The 17,893-nt window shown below is 47.3% G+C and overlaps 1 protein-coding gene across 1 annotated transcript in view; it reads left to right on the forward strand.

Annotated features, from left to right (window-relative positions):
- Window positions 1–17,893, forward strand: part of LOC123354503 — a 55,412-nt gene that overhangs the window by 29,752 nt on the left and 7,767 nt on the right. The window contains exons 6-12 of the mRNA XM_044996621.1: window positions 4,759–5,018; window positions 7,581–7,633; window positions 10,031–10,175; window positions 11,938–12,044; window positions 13,943–14,080; window positions 15,086–15,119; window positions 16,202–16,263. Of these exons, the coding sequence (XP_044852556.1) occupies window positions 4,867–5,018; window positions 7,581–7,633; window positions 10,031–10,175; window positions 11,938–12,044; window positions 13,943–14,080; window positions 15,086–15,119; window positions 16,202–16,263 (691 nt within the window). The 5' untranslated portion in view covers window positions 4,759–4,866. The remainder of the gene's footprint in view (window positions 1–4,758; window positions 5,019–7,580; window positions 7,634–10,030; window positions 10,176–11,937; window positions 12,045–13,942; window positions 14,081–15,085; window positions 15,120–16,201; window positions 16,264–17,893) is intronic.

Raw genomic sequence — 17,893 nt, forward strand, 5'->3', positions numbered from 1 at the left:
ATCCCTGAGCTGGCTGAGATAGACCAGGGTGCTGTGTGCTCTGGCTCTACCCTCTCCCACCCCTAGAGGTGTGGGTGGGGGGCATAAAACCAGCCATACTGTGGCCACATCCACACCGCAAACTTACATCAGTATAACTACATCGCTCAGGGGTGTGAAATATCCACACCCCGTAGTGACAAAATGATACCCACCTAACCCTCAGCTTAGACAGTGCTATGTCAACAGGAGAGCTTCACAGAGCCTCTCGCAGAGGTGGATTAACTCCGCTGATGAGAGACGCTCTCCCGTAGGCGAAGCAGCTGCAGCCCTGTAGACAAGCCCGAGAACTCTCTGCAGCCCCTTCAGAGCTGGTGAAAGGTCCCTGGGACCTTACGTTGGGCTAGAACCCCCAACCCCTGCTAACTCCCTACACTGGAAATTGCCTCTAGGACTAACTCACCTCCACTTGCAGAAAGTACAATGGGATCTTAACCCCATTCAGTCATTAAAGGACTTCATTTTACATCTCAACCAAATGCCAGCTTCTCTGGCAGCACAGAGCCCTGCACTCCGGGTGGGACACTGGGTTTGTGGTACCTCAGAGGGAAGAGTATCACCTACCGAACCATCGTTCTCAGGAAGTCTCCGTGGCTGAGCTCTGTACCCTTCTTAGCTTGGCTTATGTGCCACACTCGCAGCATAGAGTAGGGGAAAGTAGCAGGCTTGTGGCCCTTTTTAACCATAGGGCTGTTGACCCATTCTGCATTTGGAGTGGACTGCTGGGACTCTGTTCTGCTCCTTTTGGGGTGGGGGGATTTACATGATTTCTGATGGTTCAGTTTAGAGTTCTTTGGTAAGGAAGGCTGATCTTGCGGTGGAGGCACTGAACTGGGACTCAGGAGATCTGGCTTCAGACCCCCAGTGCACTGACTCAGTGTGACCTTGGGGAAAATATTGATGATCTTAAATGGGGGCTGAGCACTCCTGAAAATCTGGATCTGAATGTCTGTGACTCCATTTCCCAGCTGGAACATGGGGCCGATGATACTTCCCTTGTCTATTTAGGGGTAGAAATAGTCTCTTACTATATGTTTGTACAGCACCTAGCACAAAGGAGCCCGGCTCTTGCTACTGTAAACAATAGTAGGATGCACAGAGCTTTTCAGGTCTGGGTGCTTAAGCATTAAAATGGATTTGTATCATAATAAGTTGGCTAGAGGCCACATTTCTCCTCACCCACCACCCTTATCCAAGCCGTTCTGGGGCATGGGGTGCTTTCCACTATTTAATTTTGTCTGCCTTCAGGTTACCCTTCCAGCACAGGAAAAGGGAAGTGTGCGCTTCTGATAAGGCAGGGGGAACTCCTGTAACCCAACGTACCATGCTGCTATGGAGTTCTATAAATATTTCTGTAAGTCTGGGAACCATCCTGCTTGACTGTAACCACCCAGAGAATGGGAAGTGTTTTCCTGACCTGCCAATACTACAAATCACACGCCTTTGCCTGCTCAGCCATTGGAGCCCAATTACCCAAGACTACAGCTCTGTGTACCTAGAAGGCTTCTGCTAGTAGCGCCTGCGTCTGATGAGTAAAGATTTCAGCCTAAAGGTTTACAGAGCGCGGCTCTTACCTGGACAGAGATACTTCAAAACAAGTTTTTAGTCACTGGAGGTGAATGCAGAGTGTCACCACAAAGCAAATGACCTACATAAACCTCACTTAATCCCTGCGAGTTTAGACTACAAGCTTTGGGGAAAGGACTGTCCATTAAGGGCTATTTAGGGCAGGACCACCAATGGGGGCGGGGGCGAAGGGGGCAATTGCCCAGGGGCCTGGGCCCTTTTAAATTGCCGGGGCAGGCCGCAGGGCTCCTAGGCACATGTGGGGTGGTACCAGCGGCGGCGAAGACAGCGGTGGGCACGTGGAAGCCCTGGCCGTGCCGGAAGAGCACTTCCAGCAGCTTGCCGGGCACCAATGACCCACTTGCTAATTTATACTGTACTGAATGTTAGCAAAATGCCCCCTTATTTACACAGGTATGTTTGCTTTTAGATAAAGCAGCCTTGGACGTGTTTCATTTAAACATGGTGGTTTGATTAGATTATGAACTCGTTTAGAAAAGCATGTGCCATTGTAAGACAGCGTCAGTTCTCTCAGTCCTGCTACATCTTACTGAACGATTGGGAGAAGCAGCATACTGGGAGACGAAGGGCCTGATTCTTCTCTCACTGATGTTGGCATAGAAAATGAGTAAATCCATCAAAGTCAGTGGAGTTTCAGACACGTAAAATCAATTCCGCACTGGTGAGGCCACACCTGGAGTATTGTGTCCAGTTTTGGTCCTCCAACTACAGAAGGGATGTGGACAAATTGGACAGACTTTTCTTGCATGTGCCCTATCACAGCCCCCTTCCTGGTGTTCAACTCACTCAAACAACAATCATTTTCTGGCATTTCCTTCTGATTGCACCAACATGGCCAGTAGGCAATATCACGATAAATTAAACATGAGGCCAGATTCTCCAGGCCACTAAGGCCACTTTGCTCTGTGTAAGTGCAATAATGTGGCTTTAAAGCAACCGGATGTGGCCAGTGGAGAACCCTCTGCCGGAGGTGGCTCTGCTGTCTCCTGTAGAGGTACCCCCCTCACACGGGTGAAAGGGCAGGAGGGGTGCACGTTACGGGAGTGGGAGGGTGGAATAGGGAGCAGAGGTGGCATGGAAGAGCTTAGCTCCATTATACGCCATTTTCCACTATAAATTAGCTTGTGCTAAGGCTAAGTGGGTGAGGATCAGAGAGCTGCACTAGCTGCCCTGAAACCCCCTTTCTATGCTTCATACAAGTGGAGCTCAGGAAGGGTGGAGAATCTGCCCCAATGGGCCTAATTCTGATCTCATTAATCTCCATGTAACTCAATGGACTTAGGTGGAATCACTCCTGATTTATATCAGTGACCGTGAGATCAGAATTAAGTATAGCTGCCTCTAGCAACGTAAGGAACTTGTTTTATCAATAAACCACCAAAAACCTGTCAGATTACCAGAAGCCCAGGCCCCCAAGGAGGATGTTCTGCCACCAGCCATTGAGAGTTTAACCCAGCAGCTGGCAGTGGGCCTGTGTGAAGGGACAGGCCCTCACCCTGGTATAGAAGAAGCTAACTACCTCCTCTGGGCCTGTTCCATGCTTTCTAGGGGGCCCGTTGACTGTTCTGGCCTGGGGATTGCTGTCAGCAGGCCTGGTGCTGGGCACTGATCTCAACTGGAATTTCAAGTTGCTAGGGATAATGAATAGTAAGTATATAGAGGAAGAAGGGTTTCTCCACTGATGAGTAGCTTGGGGTGCCTCATCATTTCCATCAGGAAGGGAACGTGATAGTGAGGAGTTTGTAGCAGCAGATGGAGGAATAGATGCTTTGGTGAGAGAGGGAGAAAGCTGAGAAGGTCTCTGCAGTGGACGTAGATGGAAGGGGCTTGTTACTAGTTGCTGTACAAAGTGAATTCTTCTGAAGCTCGAATTTCAGGCTGCAGACCCTATGGAGAACATCAGAGAGGCTACTGTGACAGACTCCACCTCTGTATTCACACCCGACACACAATCATCATAACCTGTGGACAAACTATGCCTCGGGAGGTATCATATGAAAACTCCTAATTTGCTGGTCATTGTTGTCTGGTAAAATATGCCTGGCACTGGCAACATCGTATGTGAAGTTATAAGATTCCGCAGTGGGATGTTAGGAACACACGGCCCTGCTCAGGCAACAGTCAGGTCTGTCCTAAAGAAAGGAAGGAATGTGTGCTTGCCTTAATTTGCATTTGAGCAGTAAATGTCCTCATCAAGCAGAGAGGGAAAACAAGGGAAGTTCAAACAGGTGGAAGAAAAGCCAGCAGGGAATATCCTTCCCCATAGACTTGTTGTCTCCTGGGTCTGAGCTAGAAATGTTTTTCAAGAAGGGGACTGAAACTTTAGAAAGGAGGGAGAAACACCCAAGGCCCCTCTGTCAGTCTCTCTCCTCCTGCCCACATCCTCTGCACCTGAGAAGACAAAAGGAAACAGGTGTTAGACTCTGGGGGAGGGTTCCTGGCCTCCAGGAATTTGCTGGAGTGTGTGGTGAGACACTTTCCTTTGCAACTAAGATAGCTTCTTAGGTAGATACTAGTGAGCACTTTATTTTTCTTCTATCCATTTCTGACTTTTATGCCTCATTACTTGTACTCACTTAAAATACCTGGCCTGTTTGTGCATCAGAGGATCTTTAGACTCTTCCGTGTCTTACCGTTTATCCATCAGATGGCCAATGCAGAGGGGAACCGCTTAACAACCTTCGGTCAAAGTCAACAGATCTTGGCTGTGAAATGTATAGGCAGTCTAGATGATTGCACGGTCACTAACTCTAGCAAGCAAAGCGGATAAGAGAGAAATCAAACTTCCAGCTTCAGGGCATAAGCTGGTAAAGACAAGAATCAGGAAGGAATTCTACCACTCTCCCTTCTGAAAACACCCTATCGCAGTGCACAAGTGCCACGTGATTTAGGGATGGGTAAGGGAACTCGGGCAGGAGGAGGAGCCTGATGTTACTAGCAAGGTGGCTATTCATTATCTACCCTTCTCAGGCCCAGCTTCTTGCATCTTTAGAGGTCTGATACAACTGCCTTTCAAGCCAATGGCTGGACTCTGACATCAGTTGGTGTTGGCTTAGGCTTTAGATGAACTCAGAATTACATATGTGATCATCCATGATGTCTGATTACTGATTATCTACAATCACTTTGCAGCACGGCCTCCACAGTGGCCCAGCCCTGCATGAGGAAACTCCCTTTGTGCCTCGAAATGGGGAAGACTAGAAACGTTGTTTGACAGAGAAGCCACACAACAGAAGTTTTATGAAGTTTGAATATTCGATAATGAGGTCAGCACAGATGCGGTCAATGAGTTCCCAAAGGGGAGGGACAGACCGTCTATATAAGGTAAATCTGTCACTATCTGAGATTAGGAGTCAGCCTGAGCTACAGAGACTTTCCCAAGCCCAGAAAAGGTGAGTAGATATTTTTATCGTTATTGTGTCCAGCAGTTAAAACATGCAAGAGGCTGTGTTGGAGATTGGGAAACATGTGAATCATTATTGGCACTGAATCAGATCCATCCCTGATGCAGCCCGGCTGAAGCTCAATGGGGATTACACCAGGAATGCATCTGATCTAATGTATCCAGCATGTGGAAATGGACAAAAGTGCAGGATTAACAGCTTAGCAGGGCTCCCATTCCAGTGACTGCACTTGCTGGGTGTGTACCCGGAGACTCCATCTGAGGCCCTTGGGATCCACAGTGAGCATTACTAGCAGGATGTCAGGGGGCACTTGACTACACCACAATCTCCTCTGGGCTGAGGAGCAGCAGAGCCAGGAGCACCAGGGCAGTGGTGAGTGAGCACCTGGGGGAGCCTCTCCTGGCAGCTGGGCTCCGAGGGCAGAAGCCGGCTCAAGGTGGCATCGCTGGCTGGTGCCGGGCTCCTTCAAGGGAGAGGCAAGAGTGGGTCAGGGCACAGCTCAGAGCTGTGCCACCCTCCCTGCTCGGGGAGCATTCAGCTGTGCAGAGGCAGCCCGGCTTGGGGAGCAGGGCAGGGAGGGCTGCCAGGCAGACAGACAGCACCCCAGCTCCCACAGCTTGGAGAGCCAGGGGCCCGAGTGAGCCAGGCAGCTCCTACCAGCTTCCAGTCCACCAGCTCCTGGCAGAAGGCGATGGTTTTCAGATCATCGGGTGCACCCTCTCTTAGGGGGACGTGCCCCACAGTTCAAAAAACCTCTGTGCTAAATGGAAGGCAGAAATCTAGGGGGGGTGCATGCTGCCCCATTTTTCTGGCCCCATGGCTTTGCACCCTGGGCAGCTGCCCTCCTTCCGGCCCTGGTCCTGGCTGCAAACAACAGAGTGGGGAAGGTGTGAAAGTGAGATATGAACATTGCCCTTTTCCTGCTCAAAGGCAGAGCAGAAGAGAGAGATCTTGGGTAAGAAGTCTCCCTGATGATCCCCCATTGTTCCTGAGCAGTAGGTCCTATCCCCTCCTTTGCAGGTAAGGGTTTTTGCACTATAGCGAGTCATCAGGCACGGAGCCGCACTGTTCTTTAAGCAAAGCTGGGTACAAGGTGCCAGGTCATCGTGGGATACTGGCTACTTCTCTCATAGAGTTTCGGGCCAGAAGAGAACTACCAGCTCCTCTAGTCTGACCTGTACAGCAGAGGCTACTAAACACCACGCAGCCTCCCCCACACCACGCCCAGCAACTAGAACTAGACAAAAGTAAAACAGCTTTTATGAGATTAAACTATTATGCGCCACAGGCAGATAGCAGGAGGGCCTGAGATGCACCAATGCCCGAGGCTCCTGCAGTGCAAGGAATGGTTTTAGTGAGTGAGATCCGGATGATGGTGACCCACACCCGCTCTTTCATTTCAGTGCCCTCTGTCCCTTGCTTTCCTCTCCCGTCTCCATCTCCCATTGCTTTCCTGCCCTCCCCGTTCCTTTTCAATTTCTCCCGTTCGATCCACAAACCAATACAGTGCAGCTGGGGATCTTTTGTCTATAGAGGAGCTGACAATGCTTTTACGCTGGCAGGGTCTGTTGTGAACATTTGCAGCCTGTGACCCTGACTGAGCCTTCGCTCTCCTAGTCCTCAGATCTGCAAAGTGTTTTGTGCCCCAGGATGAAACAAAAGCTGCATGTGGGAGAAAGGAAGAGAAACCATTTATGGTAAAAAGGCCCCCGCAGTAAATAGGATCCCTCACACTGAGAGCAGAAATGAACGTCCTTGCTCGTGCCACAAGTGAAGTCCCACTGGAGTCACTAGTGCCCGGGTGCATGAAGCAGGGGAATTGTGTTACAATCCTAAAGGGGCATCAGCCTCTTTGATGTTGGCTTTCTACCAGCCAATACAACCATGCACAGTGACCGGAAGGGGGAGAGTATAGAAAGGCTGCACAATATTAAAATCAATGGATGAAAGTCAGCCCTGTGCAGAGAGCCCACAAGATGTCCATGCACCACTTAAGACCAGAGAGGACTTCAGTGACGTATTAGCTTCCTGCAATGTGCCTACACTGCCACTAGGGCCAAGCCTCCCACCAGCACAGATAGACTTGTGAGTTTGCATGCTTAAAACTAGCAGTGTGGATGGTGAGGCTCTGGTGGAGATGTGGGCTAACTCCCCGAGCTCAGGGACAGGTGGCTGGGTGGGTTTGAGCCCAATATGCAACATCCACACTGATATTGTTAGCGTGCTAGCACAAGCCTGTCTACCCAGGCTGGAAGGATCACTCCCAGCTGCACTGTAGGCATACCCCTGGGGTCCTGCTGCACACGGTTGGATTTCACCCATCCTGGTTTAGGCTTTGAAGCTAAATCTCCACTTCTCAGTATAATCTCTGCTCCTTGTGACCAGGGGTCTCATGCTCTGTTAATTCAAACAGTCGGAAAACCTTGCTTCTGCTCTCGGCTGCTTTCGAGGCAATGACTTATTCAGGTTGCCCATACCTGGATGTTAATATGTGTCGTAGAGCTCTTTGCCTGAATGGAAGATCAGGGTGTTTTGGGTTTCTTCTTCCAGGCCCTGCATGAAGATGAAGAATCTCTTAGTATTTGCTCTGCTATTTGCTTATGGTAAGTGCAATACAGTCACTGATTTCACTTACAGGTGTAAATCTACTGATGTCAGTAGAATTATAGCAGCGTTAAGCCAATGAATCAGACCCAGGCCCACTCATTCTCTAACTTTTTCCAATTAATGGGTGGGGGGAGGGACTGGCTTGGCTTGCGGGCTGAAAACTTTCTACAAAACCTGCCTCCAAATTCTGCACATCTGGATCTACTTCTCTTTCCCGTTGCATCAGTACAATGCCATTAAAATCAATGGGGTGGCACCAGTGTAAATGCAGGGAGAATTTGACCCACAAGCTAAAATCCGTGGGTCTGGCTGCCATGTCAAGCAAGGGAACACACAACTGGGTCCATGGAGAAGATCCACAAGAGAGCTACAAAGTCCGTAAATGGGGGTGTGGCCTCAACCAGTTGTGGGAGAAGTCAGTCCTCAGGCTCCCTACTATAAGTTACTACAGAAAATAGATCACAAGTAGTGCTGCTGTGAGCAGAATTAACTCTGTGTCACAAAAGCCTGCACGTCAGGAGGATGAGAGAGAAAGTAGAGTTGATCGATACATTTCAAATTTTGAAATTTGTAGCAAAATTAGGGAAAATAGTAATGAAACTTCTGCATTATTGTTACCCTAATGGGGGGGGAGGGGTGGTTTTTAAACAGCCTATAGAGCTGGTTGGAATGGTTTAAAAGCCTGAACCATTCTGAAATTTGGAAAAATGCCAAAAGTCCAATTGTTTTAAAATGAAAGGGGAGGAAGTTTGATTCCCCCACCCCAATGTCTTAAAAGCAGCTGTACTATGGCCCTGCCAGTAGCTGCGTAACCACGCAGAGGTCATCTGCACATAGGGTGGGTGGGCTCCTCTGAAACTGAGAGAGGGCTAAGAAAGTTTGCTGCACCTTCCCATGCCCCACACCATCTTATTAATGGTACTGCCATGTGAGTAGCAGCGCTACCGTCAGTATCTTCCCCAACACAGGATCCATCCCTTCCATTGGTGTTTCTATATGTGCCCTCTGCCAGCTAATACACTTTTTGCCTTCTAATGACTCAATGGCATGATATATTAGACCTTTTGCAGCTAGGATTTCCAGTACGGGCCTGAGGATCTGAATTGTTCCTGAAAGTCTCTTCTGCATATGTCCCATTCTTATTACAGAGTTGTTACCATGGAGCACATGGATTTATGAGGAGAGGCTGAGGGAACTGGGCTTATTTAGTCTGCAGAAGAGAAGAATGAGGGGGGATTTGATAGCTGCTTTCAACTACCTGAAAGGGGGTTGCAAAGAGGATGGATCTAGACTGTTCTCAGGGGTAGCAGATGACAGAACAAGGACTAATGGTCTCAAGTTGAAGTGGGGGAGGTTTAGGTTGGATATTAGGGAAAACTTTTTCACTAGGAGGGTGGTGAAGCACTGGAATGGGTTACCTAGGGAGGTGGTTGAATCTCCTTCCTTAGAGGTTTTTAAGGTCAGGCTTGTCAAAGCTCTGGCTGGGATGATTTAGTGGGTGTTGGTCCTGCTTTGAGCAGGGGGTTGGACTAGATACCTCCTGATGTCCCTTCCAACCCTGATATTCTATGATTCTATACCAACATACTACTCCCAGGGCATAGGGATTTGCCTGCCTTTACAGGACTATTCTTGTGCAGTGCTAGTCTCTGGGATGATCACGAATAGCTGTAAAGTAGAGAATGCAATTTGAGTTATAGTGTCAGGAGCCCACTGTCCATCTTATTAGTCTTCAACCTAGACCCAAGCACGTGGGTTGCAGCATCTCTGCTAATATAAACTTTCACATGACGCTGAAACAGTTTGTGGAATACAGACCAGCAGCTAGAGCTGGAAAAGGACGGGGAGGGGAAGGTGATTAGTAAGGGCTGCACCTGAGAGTGATGGAGGGAGCTGATACACGTGTTAATGACAGATATTAGAGAGAGACATCCAGTCATGTAAAATCTCTCCCCATCAGCCTTTCTGCCCACATAACTGTACCCCTCACGTGTGTAATGAGATGAAAAGAGCCACAGGGTGTGATTCCTCTCTTGCTTACAGCAGTTGTGGAATTCTATTGAAGACAATGGAGCTCCTCTACATTGACTCTGGTATAAGGAAGAGAGGAGTGGGGACCAATTGTGTAATATGAATCTAAAAACAGTGTTAGGTGTGAGGAGAATCAGGCCTGATGATCGGGTGACCAGAAAAATTGGCATAGGGGTGGGAGGCAATAGGCACCTATATAAGACAAAGCCCCAAACATTGGGACTGTCCTATAAAATTGGGACATCTGGTCACCCTGCCTGATGAGCTCACAAAGCAGCTTAATAAAGGCACAGGAATAAGTGTCATTTCTTTTTGGGAATACCTCCTCTCCCAGTGCTGGATACCCTTTGGCTGTTTTCCAGGCGCAGTTATGACACGGGGGAGTCTCTGGGAGCTTCAAAAGATGATTAAGCAAGTCACTGGGAAAAATGCCTTATGGAATTATTCCATGTACGGCTGCTACTGCGGATCAGGCGGTAAAGGGACGCCAAAGGATGACACTGATCAGTAAGTTGTTGTCTTAAAAAGCCTGCCAGGAACGTCAGTGGGGATAACACTTGCAAAAGGGCCTAAACGCCAGATTTTCAAAGGCATTTAGGTTCCTGCAGCTGTACGCCTAGTGGAATTTTCACAAGCGCCTCGGTGCCTAACTCCCATTGAAATCAATAGCATTTAAGCACATGGGTAGCTAGTGGGATCTTCTTTAAAAAGAACAGGAGTACTTGTGACACCTTATAGAGTAACAAATTTATTTGAGCATAAGCTTTCGTGGGCTACAGCCCACTTCATCGGATGCATAGAATGAAACATATAGTGAGGAGATGTATATACATACAGAGAACATGAAAAGGTGGGAGTTGCCCAACCAACTCTAAGAGGCTAATTAATTAAGATGAGCAATTATCAGCAGGAGAGAAAAAAAACTTTTGTAGTGATAATCAAGATGGGCCATTTCAGAGAGTTTGACCCAAGAAGGTGTGAGGATACTTAACATGGGAAATAGATTCAATCTGTGTAATGGCTCAGCTTCTTTAGGCACCTAAATACTTTAGAAAATCTGGCCCCAGGGCCAAACTCACTTTTGAAAATAGAACCGAGGCTCCTGAGTCATTTAAGCACAACTGAAAATTTTACCCCAAGTCTGTATTTACATAAGATGCTCTCCATCAAGTAAGGCCAGGTACTCAGCCTCTGTAAACTGGCATGGCTCTCTCGAAGTCGCTGGAAGTATGTCAGTCTATACCCAATGCATTTGCAAAAGAGAGGTGGATTTGAGTTATTAAGAAGGCAGGATTCATAAAGAGAGGTTCTTCCACCAGCTCATCCAAGGAAGACAGCTGAATCTACCTGCCCATATTTCCTAGAATGGGGTGTCGCTGTGTGTTGGAGTTAGGAGGAAGGCTACCACCTTCCCTTGGGCTTAAATGCAAGAGCATTTTTTCCCTTCTGGGATCGAAGAATTAAGGAATCAGAACCATACCACTCCACTGGGCTTTTTAAGAGGCGCTTCTCATTGGTTTCAGATATTTCTGTTTAAGGATGAATGGCACAATAAAGCCCCTAAGAAATGTGCCTCTGGAAAAGGCCTGTTAGATCACATAGGCACACTCTAAGGACCCGTGCATAGCTGTTCCCCATTTTAAATTTATTTGCACACCATCCCATGTCGTTTTAAATGTCTCAAGCAATGGGGCTTTCACCCTGGGTGGATTGAGGGAGACTGGAGCATGGGGCACTGTTTTCATCCCCCACCATGGAATGAAGAATTAAGGCCATGAGCATTAGGAAAAAATCAGGCTACAACTCTCCCCCCGCCCCCTCCCCCCGGCCCTGTTGAAAGTTATTTTACATGCTGAGGTCCCTTGAGCTGTTCCTACCCGGCTTTCCTAACACAAGAGCATCCTGTGCTGGAGATTAGAGAAGAAGCTTGAAATCTGCTCAGTGGCCTGTCTGAAGAACAATGAAGAAAGCAAACTTGATATCTGTGCTTTCTCTCGGGTGCTCAGTTTAGTTACCCACCCCACCCCCCCCTCCACCCAACATGTCATGTATATAGATGGGAAACAAATTGAGAGCCTAAACCTGTTAATGTCCGTGGTATTACTCCTGATTTACTCCAGTGTAAGAAGAGAATCTGGCCCATAGTGTCAAAACATGTCTCTCTCTTTTATGTGCACTGGAAAAGTGTGAAAGGGGATTTTTTTTTTTTTGCTCCTGTTTTAAACCTACGTGTACGTGTCTCTTTGCTGAGTTCTTCCTTCTCCCCAAGGTGCTGTCAGTTGCACGACTGCTGCTATAAGAGGCTCAAGGGTCATGGATGTAATGCCAAATTGAACACATACAGCTACTTCTACCTGACTGGAAGGATATACTGCGGTGAGTTGGCTCCTGGACAGAAAGATGGTGATTCGGTTTTGTTTCTTCTCCTAAATCAGCGAATTGCTTTGCTACTTGGCTTTTAAAATCTGTATCCTGAGCCCAGTCCACCAGGGCTTTTGTTCTTATAAATAAGGAACAGGACAAGAGAGCCAGAGTCACTGGCTGGCTGAACCTCAGGATGCAGGCCCCAAATCAAGCAAACACTTAAATCCCAACAACAGGAAAGAGGCAGAAGAGGGGGGAAACCAATAGAAATTTAATTTGCTTCTCACTGCGAGAAGGGTGGAGAGAGGAGAAATCAATGGGACGGATTCAGAGGGGAGTCTCATTGGAACTGGAGCAAAATTGGAGTGATGCAGCGGTGAATGATGCTCCGTTTCGTTTAGAAGAAGCATAAGCTAGTGTAATTTAGATCTTCAAGGCCTTTCAGTGTGTGTTATGCCATCTGGGATTCCCTGACACCCGTTCAGATTCATGCCCACTTACTTATCGTATAACCTACACACTCAGCTGAATCTGACTCAGTAACTTTACTGAATCACTATCAGAGATGGGAACTTGCACAAGGGATTAATGACTAGAACAGATGCTACTCCCTTTGGGTATGTCTGCACTGTGAGTCCCAGGGCCTGAGGCTACAGACTTGGGCCTGTGCTACAGTGCTAAAAATAGTGGTTTGGGCTTGGGTTCTGAAACCCACCCCGATTCCGGGCTTCAGGGCCCAAGCTCCAGCCCGAACCTGAACATCTACACAGCTACTTCTAGTGCTGCCCACAGCGCAAGCCGCACGAGCCCGAGGCTGTAGATCCAGGCTCCGAGAGTCGCTGCCATGGGTTTTCTTTGCCATGCAGGAATCCCCTAATGTGCTTAAAGCTCAGTCCTCCGAATGAGCCACTTAGGAACAACAAGCAATCAGTACTGATGGATCGCGAGCAGTCTACGGTTGAGTTTAAGAGGGAAGAACACTGACATTCTAATGGGCTTCCTTTATGTGGAAAGGGCAAGTAGGCTACGGGGCTAGGCACTTTCTTGACCCCCAGAATAGAATATGGGATCAAAGGAGAGTCCTGTTACCCATTTGATTATTGTGTGTTTGTATTACGGTAACAACCAGACGCCAGGCAATTTAGAGGCAGAACTTGGTTTTTACAATGTGGCGGAAACCTGCTGGCTGGCTGAAGGTTTGAACACAGCTGGCTTGCCCGTGTTCTGGGAGTGGAGCTACGTCTGCGTGTCATGATAGTTTGCTGCTTTATCAGTCACATCCCTTTGCATGCATCTCAATCCACTCAACTAGGATGCTGGGCTGAGGGCTACTCCCTAGGGACTTGTCTAACTGGGAAATTCCATTACGTTAGAGCGCACCCCTGTGGAATCAAGGTAATTGAGATGATGTTAAACCTGACGGTCCCTGTCTACGGTAAGTACTATGCCATGTTTAATGCTGCATCCGGTACCGTCCTGCCACAAGTTATAACATGATGGAGTTTCACATTTGTAGACCGGCTCCAAGGTGTCAGCATGTGCTATCTTGGAGTATGACTCCACTGCAATCACAGGGTGAGATTGTAGCTCATGTAGACATACCCGAGCTAGTAGTTATCTCGCTAGCTCCGGTAGTGATAACAGTGAAGTCACGGCAGTGTGCGCTTCAGTGCAGGCTGCCCTGCAAGTAATTAGAGTTCTTGGGTTGGCCCATGCTGAAGTGACACTACCATGGTTTCACTTCTTCAGGATCCCAACTAGCTATCTTGGGGATGTCACATCCTGGGATTAGAGTCTAGACATACTCTTATATGGCTCCATCACCGTCTCCGCAGCCAGCATTGCCAGCCTCTCTCCTTCTCCTCAAGGACTTCCTCTCAAACACACATCCTGTTACTGTTTGTCAGCAGGCTTGGGGAGCTGGTGCAAAAGGGAGAGCTGCTGGTGTGACAGTGACTTTGTGCTCTGCTTGAAGAAACATTTAAGCAGCTACAAGACGGGTTATCGCTTCTATCGAAAGAGCCGCTGTGGGAATGAGGCGCCCACATGTTAAAAAGTTGCACAGATGCTTTACTTGCCATATCAAAGTACTGTATATTTGCACAAAGTAAAAGCAATGAAATGTGATTGTTTTATTATAATGCCTGTTTATTACATACACACATTTATAGATATACAATTTTGCATGGACTGTTTAATGTATTTTCGTAATGTTTTTGCTTGGATCATTTTATACCTTTGATCCCATTTATATGTAGCAACATTTTTTGCTGTATTTTTTTTAAAAATTGAAATAAAAAAACCAAGCAATCGCGTATCTGAACTGGGATTGGTGAATGGAATGATTTCATGATTTTGTTACTGCTTTTGACAGGATAGAAATCTCAAGAACTGTTTGTGAATAGCCAGCATGATCCACCGTAAACCATGTCATGAATTAGGGACTTAATGAGTCTGATTCTGCTCTGGTTTAATTATGTTATTAATCAGGAGTAACTTTCTGGAAGTCTGTGGAGATACACTGTGCCAAATTGTCCTCTGTTACACCAGGGCAAATCTGGAGTAAATTAGATGAAGTACTTTGCATTTACACACGTATAAATGGTAGGAGAATTTATCCCACTGCAGTAAAAACAGTAAAATCAGGTCACTTCGTTAGTTGCTTTCTTATTTACATGTATGTTCCCCTTTTGCAATGCTGGACAGTGTCATCCTAGCTGAAACTTCCAATCTCAGCTGCTCTGATGCCATGTGGTTTCATGCCTAGTTTCAATACAATTAACAAACTTTTCCAGAGAGGCATATTGCCCCACCATGCAGTTTTATATTAGCCAGGTCTTGAAAGATTTAGAGTATTTGGGTTAGGCGAGGTTGGAGTGGGGTGGAGAGGTTGCTTAGTATTAAAAAGCATGTGAGCTGGAAGAGTAGCATAACAACTCACTTGAGAGACTGGGTTTTCCGCCAGATCATTGGAAAAGAGGGGCATTCTCTCCCTAGTGCATAACTGTCTAGCCATCCAGAGTATTATGAAATTCAGCTGTGTGTGGTAACAGGCTTCCTGGGGAACAGGAGATCAGGATATAAAAGGTAAGTGGGTGACCAATGCAAGCCAGAAGCTACTCCAGCTGTGGAGACATTCCCAGGCCCAGTGCAGGTGAGAATTACTGATCATCTTCACTGTCCTTATTCTTGCAATATTTTATTTAGCTCAGCAGTTCTCAAACTTTAGCAACCTGAGGACCCCCATTTTGATTTAAAAATTTTCAAGGACCCCTCAAGCCTCCTGCTCAGCCCCAGTCCCCACCCCCATTCTACCTCTTCCCCCAAAGCCGCACTCCTGCCCCACCTCTTTCTGCCCCCGCTCCACTCATTATGAAACCAGCAGGATTATTTGAAGATACTCCTGATTTCAATCAGGGAGTTGTGTTGACAACACCTGTGAAGTATGGCTTTGATGAACTCTGGCTAGAAAAGCAGCTTCTGTTTGCTCTGTGCTTCACAGAAGGCGAGTTTTTCAAGGTGAGCAAGCACAAACTCCTGGAGAATTTGTGAAAGAAGAGATTCCCTTCTGGGAGATGTGATTTAACCAGAGCAGTGAGCTATTTAACACAGCATCATATAGAGATGTTCTGGAACTAAAGACTGTCAGAGGATGTGGAGAAATGCTTTGTTAAGACCAGAGAACTTCAAATGGATGTTACTGAAGGACAATAAAGCTGTTGGCCGGGAAACTTCAACCTGAACTTGGGGTTGAGAAGGAACTTGGGGTTGTGCAAAGTTAATCAAAGAGGTTACAAGACCACAGAGCCATGTATGGCAAAACAAGGGAGTTCGGGGCAGCTGTACATCAGTTGCCTAAACCCTTGAAATTTTGAAAGCAGAACTTAGACTTTACGTGTAAGAGTCTTGAGACATCTATCAGCTCTGGTACGAAAACCACAGTAACCATGTGCAGTTACAACTGTGACATTGCCAATGCAAGGCCCTGTTTTCTCTGGTTGGAATGTGCAAAGGCAGCACCACCTCTACTCTGATTGGTCCCATTTTCAAAAAAACAATGTTGACCAATCAAATTACAGGCCAGAGAGTATGTCCAAACATGGACCCCCCCGCCTCCCCAAAATCAGAATGGAATAAATAAGCCTAATCATCAGTCTGCTTCCCCATAGCCAACAACTCTTGGAGAAGTACACTGGATCCGTAGGCTGGCTGCTGAGGACTCTCTGTACAGGTAACAAACTACGACTTGTCATAGATAAAAGGCAGAGTTAATAGTATTTTTAAGACAGCAGTGTTAGTAGAACAAGCCTTACAATACTACTCGCTGAGGTCCACTGGCCTGCAGTGTGAAGGAGGTCAGACTAGATTATCATAGTGCTCCCTTCTTGTGTTAAAATCTGTGAATACTACCTCACGTTAAAACAGGCCACCCATGACCTGGAGAGTTCACCTACAGTGCCTCCATTTGACAAGTAACAAGGACTTTTATACGTACGTTTCTTTTCAGTCAAGTGGCCATTTGCCATATTCTAGGTTAAATGTGTGAGTTACAAAGTTTGTAAATAGCTTAGTTATATGGTGCCATGCAGGGGCGCTGGAACAATTTGTATAGTGTGGGGGCTGAGAGCCATTGAACCAAACTGTAAACCCTGTATGTGATGGAAACCACGTCAAGCCACGGAGTGCGGCTGCACCCCCAGCACCCCTAGTTCCAGCACCTCTGGCATGTCTTGATCCCGTTAAATTCAAGGAAAGTTTTGCCACTGATTTCAATGGGGTGAGTGTCTGCGCCTTGGTCCATTATGTGTAGTTGTGTGTCACTAAGAAGTTTCATCCTAGATTTATTGTGATTTGATCTTTTTGTTATATTTTAATTCCCTGAGCCAGATCCTCAGATGGTGTCAGTCAGCATTGATCCATTGACTTCAGTGGAATTGCACTGATATACACCAGCTAAGGTTATGGCCCTCAGTATTAGATTCATTCATTTGAACTCTATAAAGGCCATGTGACCTCTATCATATGAGCATGTATATTTTACTCCCAGTGAGTACTGATTTCACTGCAAATTCATGAGAAACTCAGCCTGGGTAACTGGCTAATTACAGTTGCTTAGTCCTTGTGTATTTTATACTGTATCTATGTTTTCAAAGGGCCTCCACCCCTGTTAACAAGGGGTCTCACACCCAGCAGTGGAACCATTGATAAAACCTGTGTAACCCTTCTGCCAGGGCCGGGTTCAATATCTATGGATTCCTCTTCAGGAATACGACACAGAACCGGCTTGAGCCCCCACCCAGCCTGGGAAAATTACACACCGCCCTGGGTGCCTTTGAGCAGCAATCCTTCCCCACTCGCAAGCACAGAGTCTGAGTGTAGAAAAGAAACTTTTAATGAGAGGAGGGAAGTCACCCGACATTAATTGGGGAAAATGGCACAAGCAGGATTGATAATCCTAAAACTGTGAGCAGGATGCCCACCCCAGAGTGCACGGGGCAGAGTCTTCTGCCTCATGTTCTTGAGTTCTACAACCAAAAGTTCCTTTTCTGTGCCTCCCTCTGCTCCATCACCACCCCACCCCACACCCCACTCACAGAGGTTGTCCTTGGTCAGTGAGGCTCCAGGGTTCAGAGGTGCAGCTGTGAGTTCATCTCCCACCTGGGGAAGAACACACCTAGTTTGCTCTGCCATCTGAGCACTTGCTCTGGTTGGCCGCCCCACTAGCCATGGTTCCCCTCCACTGGCCGCCCTGCCAGCCTCCCGCCGGCTGACTGTCAGTTACCTTCTGCTGCCACCTGCCTCTCTGCTGGTCAGTCTCTTCCTGACTGTCAGCAATTAGTGATTTTCAGCTTTTAGCTGGC

The sequence above is a fragment of the Mauremys mutica genome, chromosome 21 (assembly GCF_020497125.1).
Source record: "Mauremys mutica isolate MM-2020 ecotype Southern chromosome 21, ASM2049712v1, whole genome shotgun sequence".
Lineage (NCBI taxonomy): Eukaryota > Metazoa > Chordata > Testudines > Geoemydidae > Mauremys > Mauremys mutica.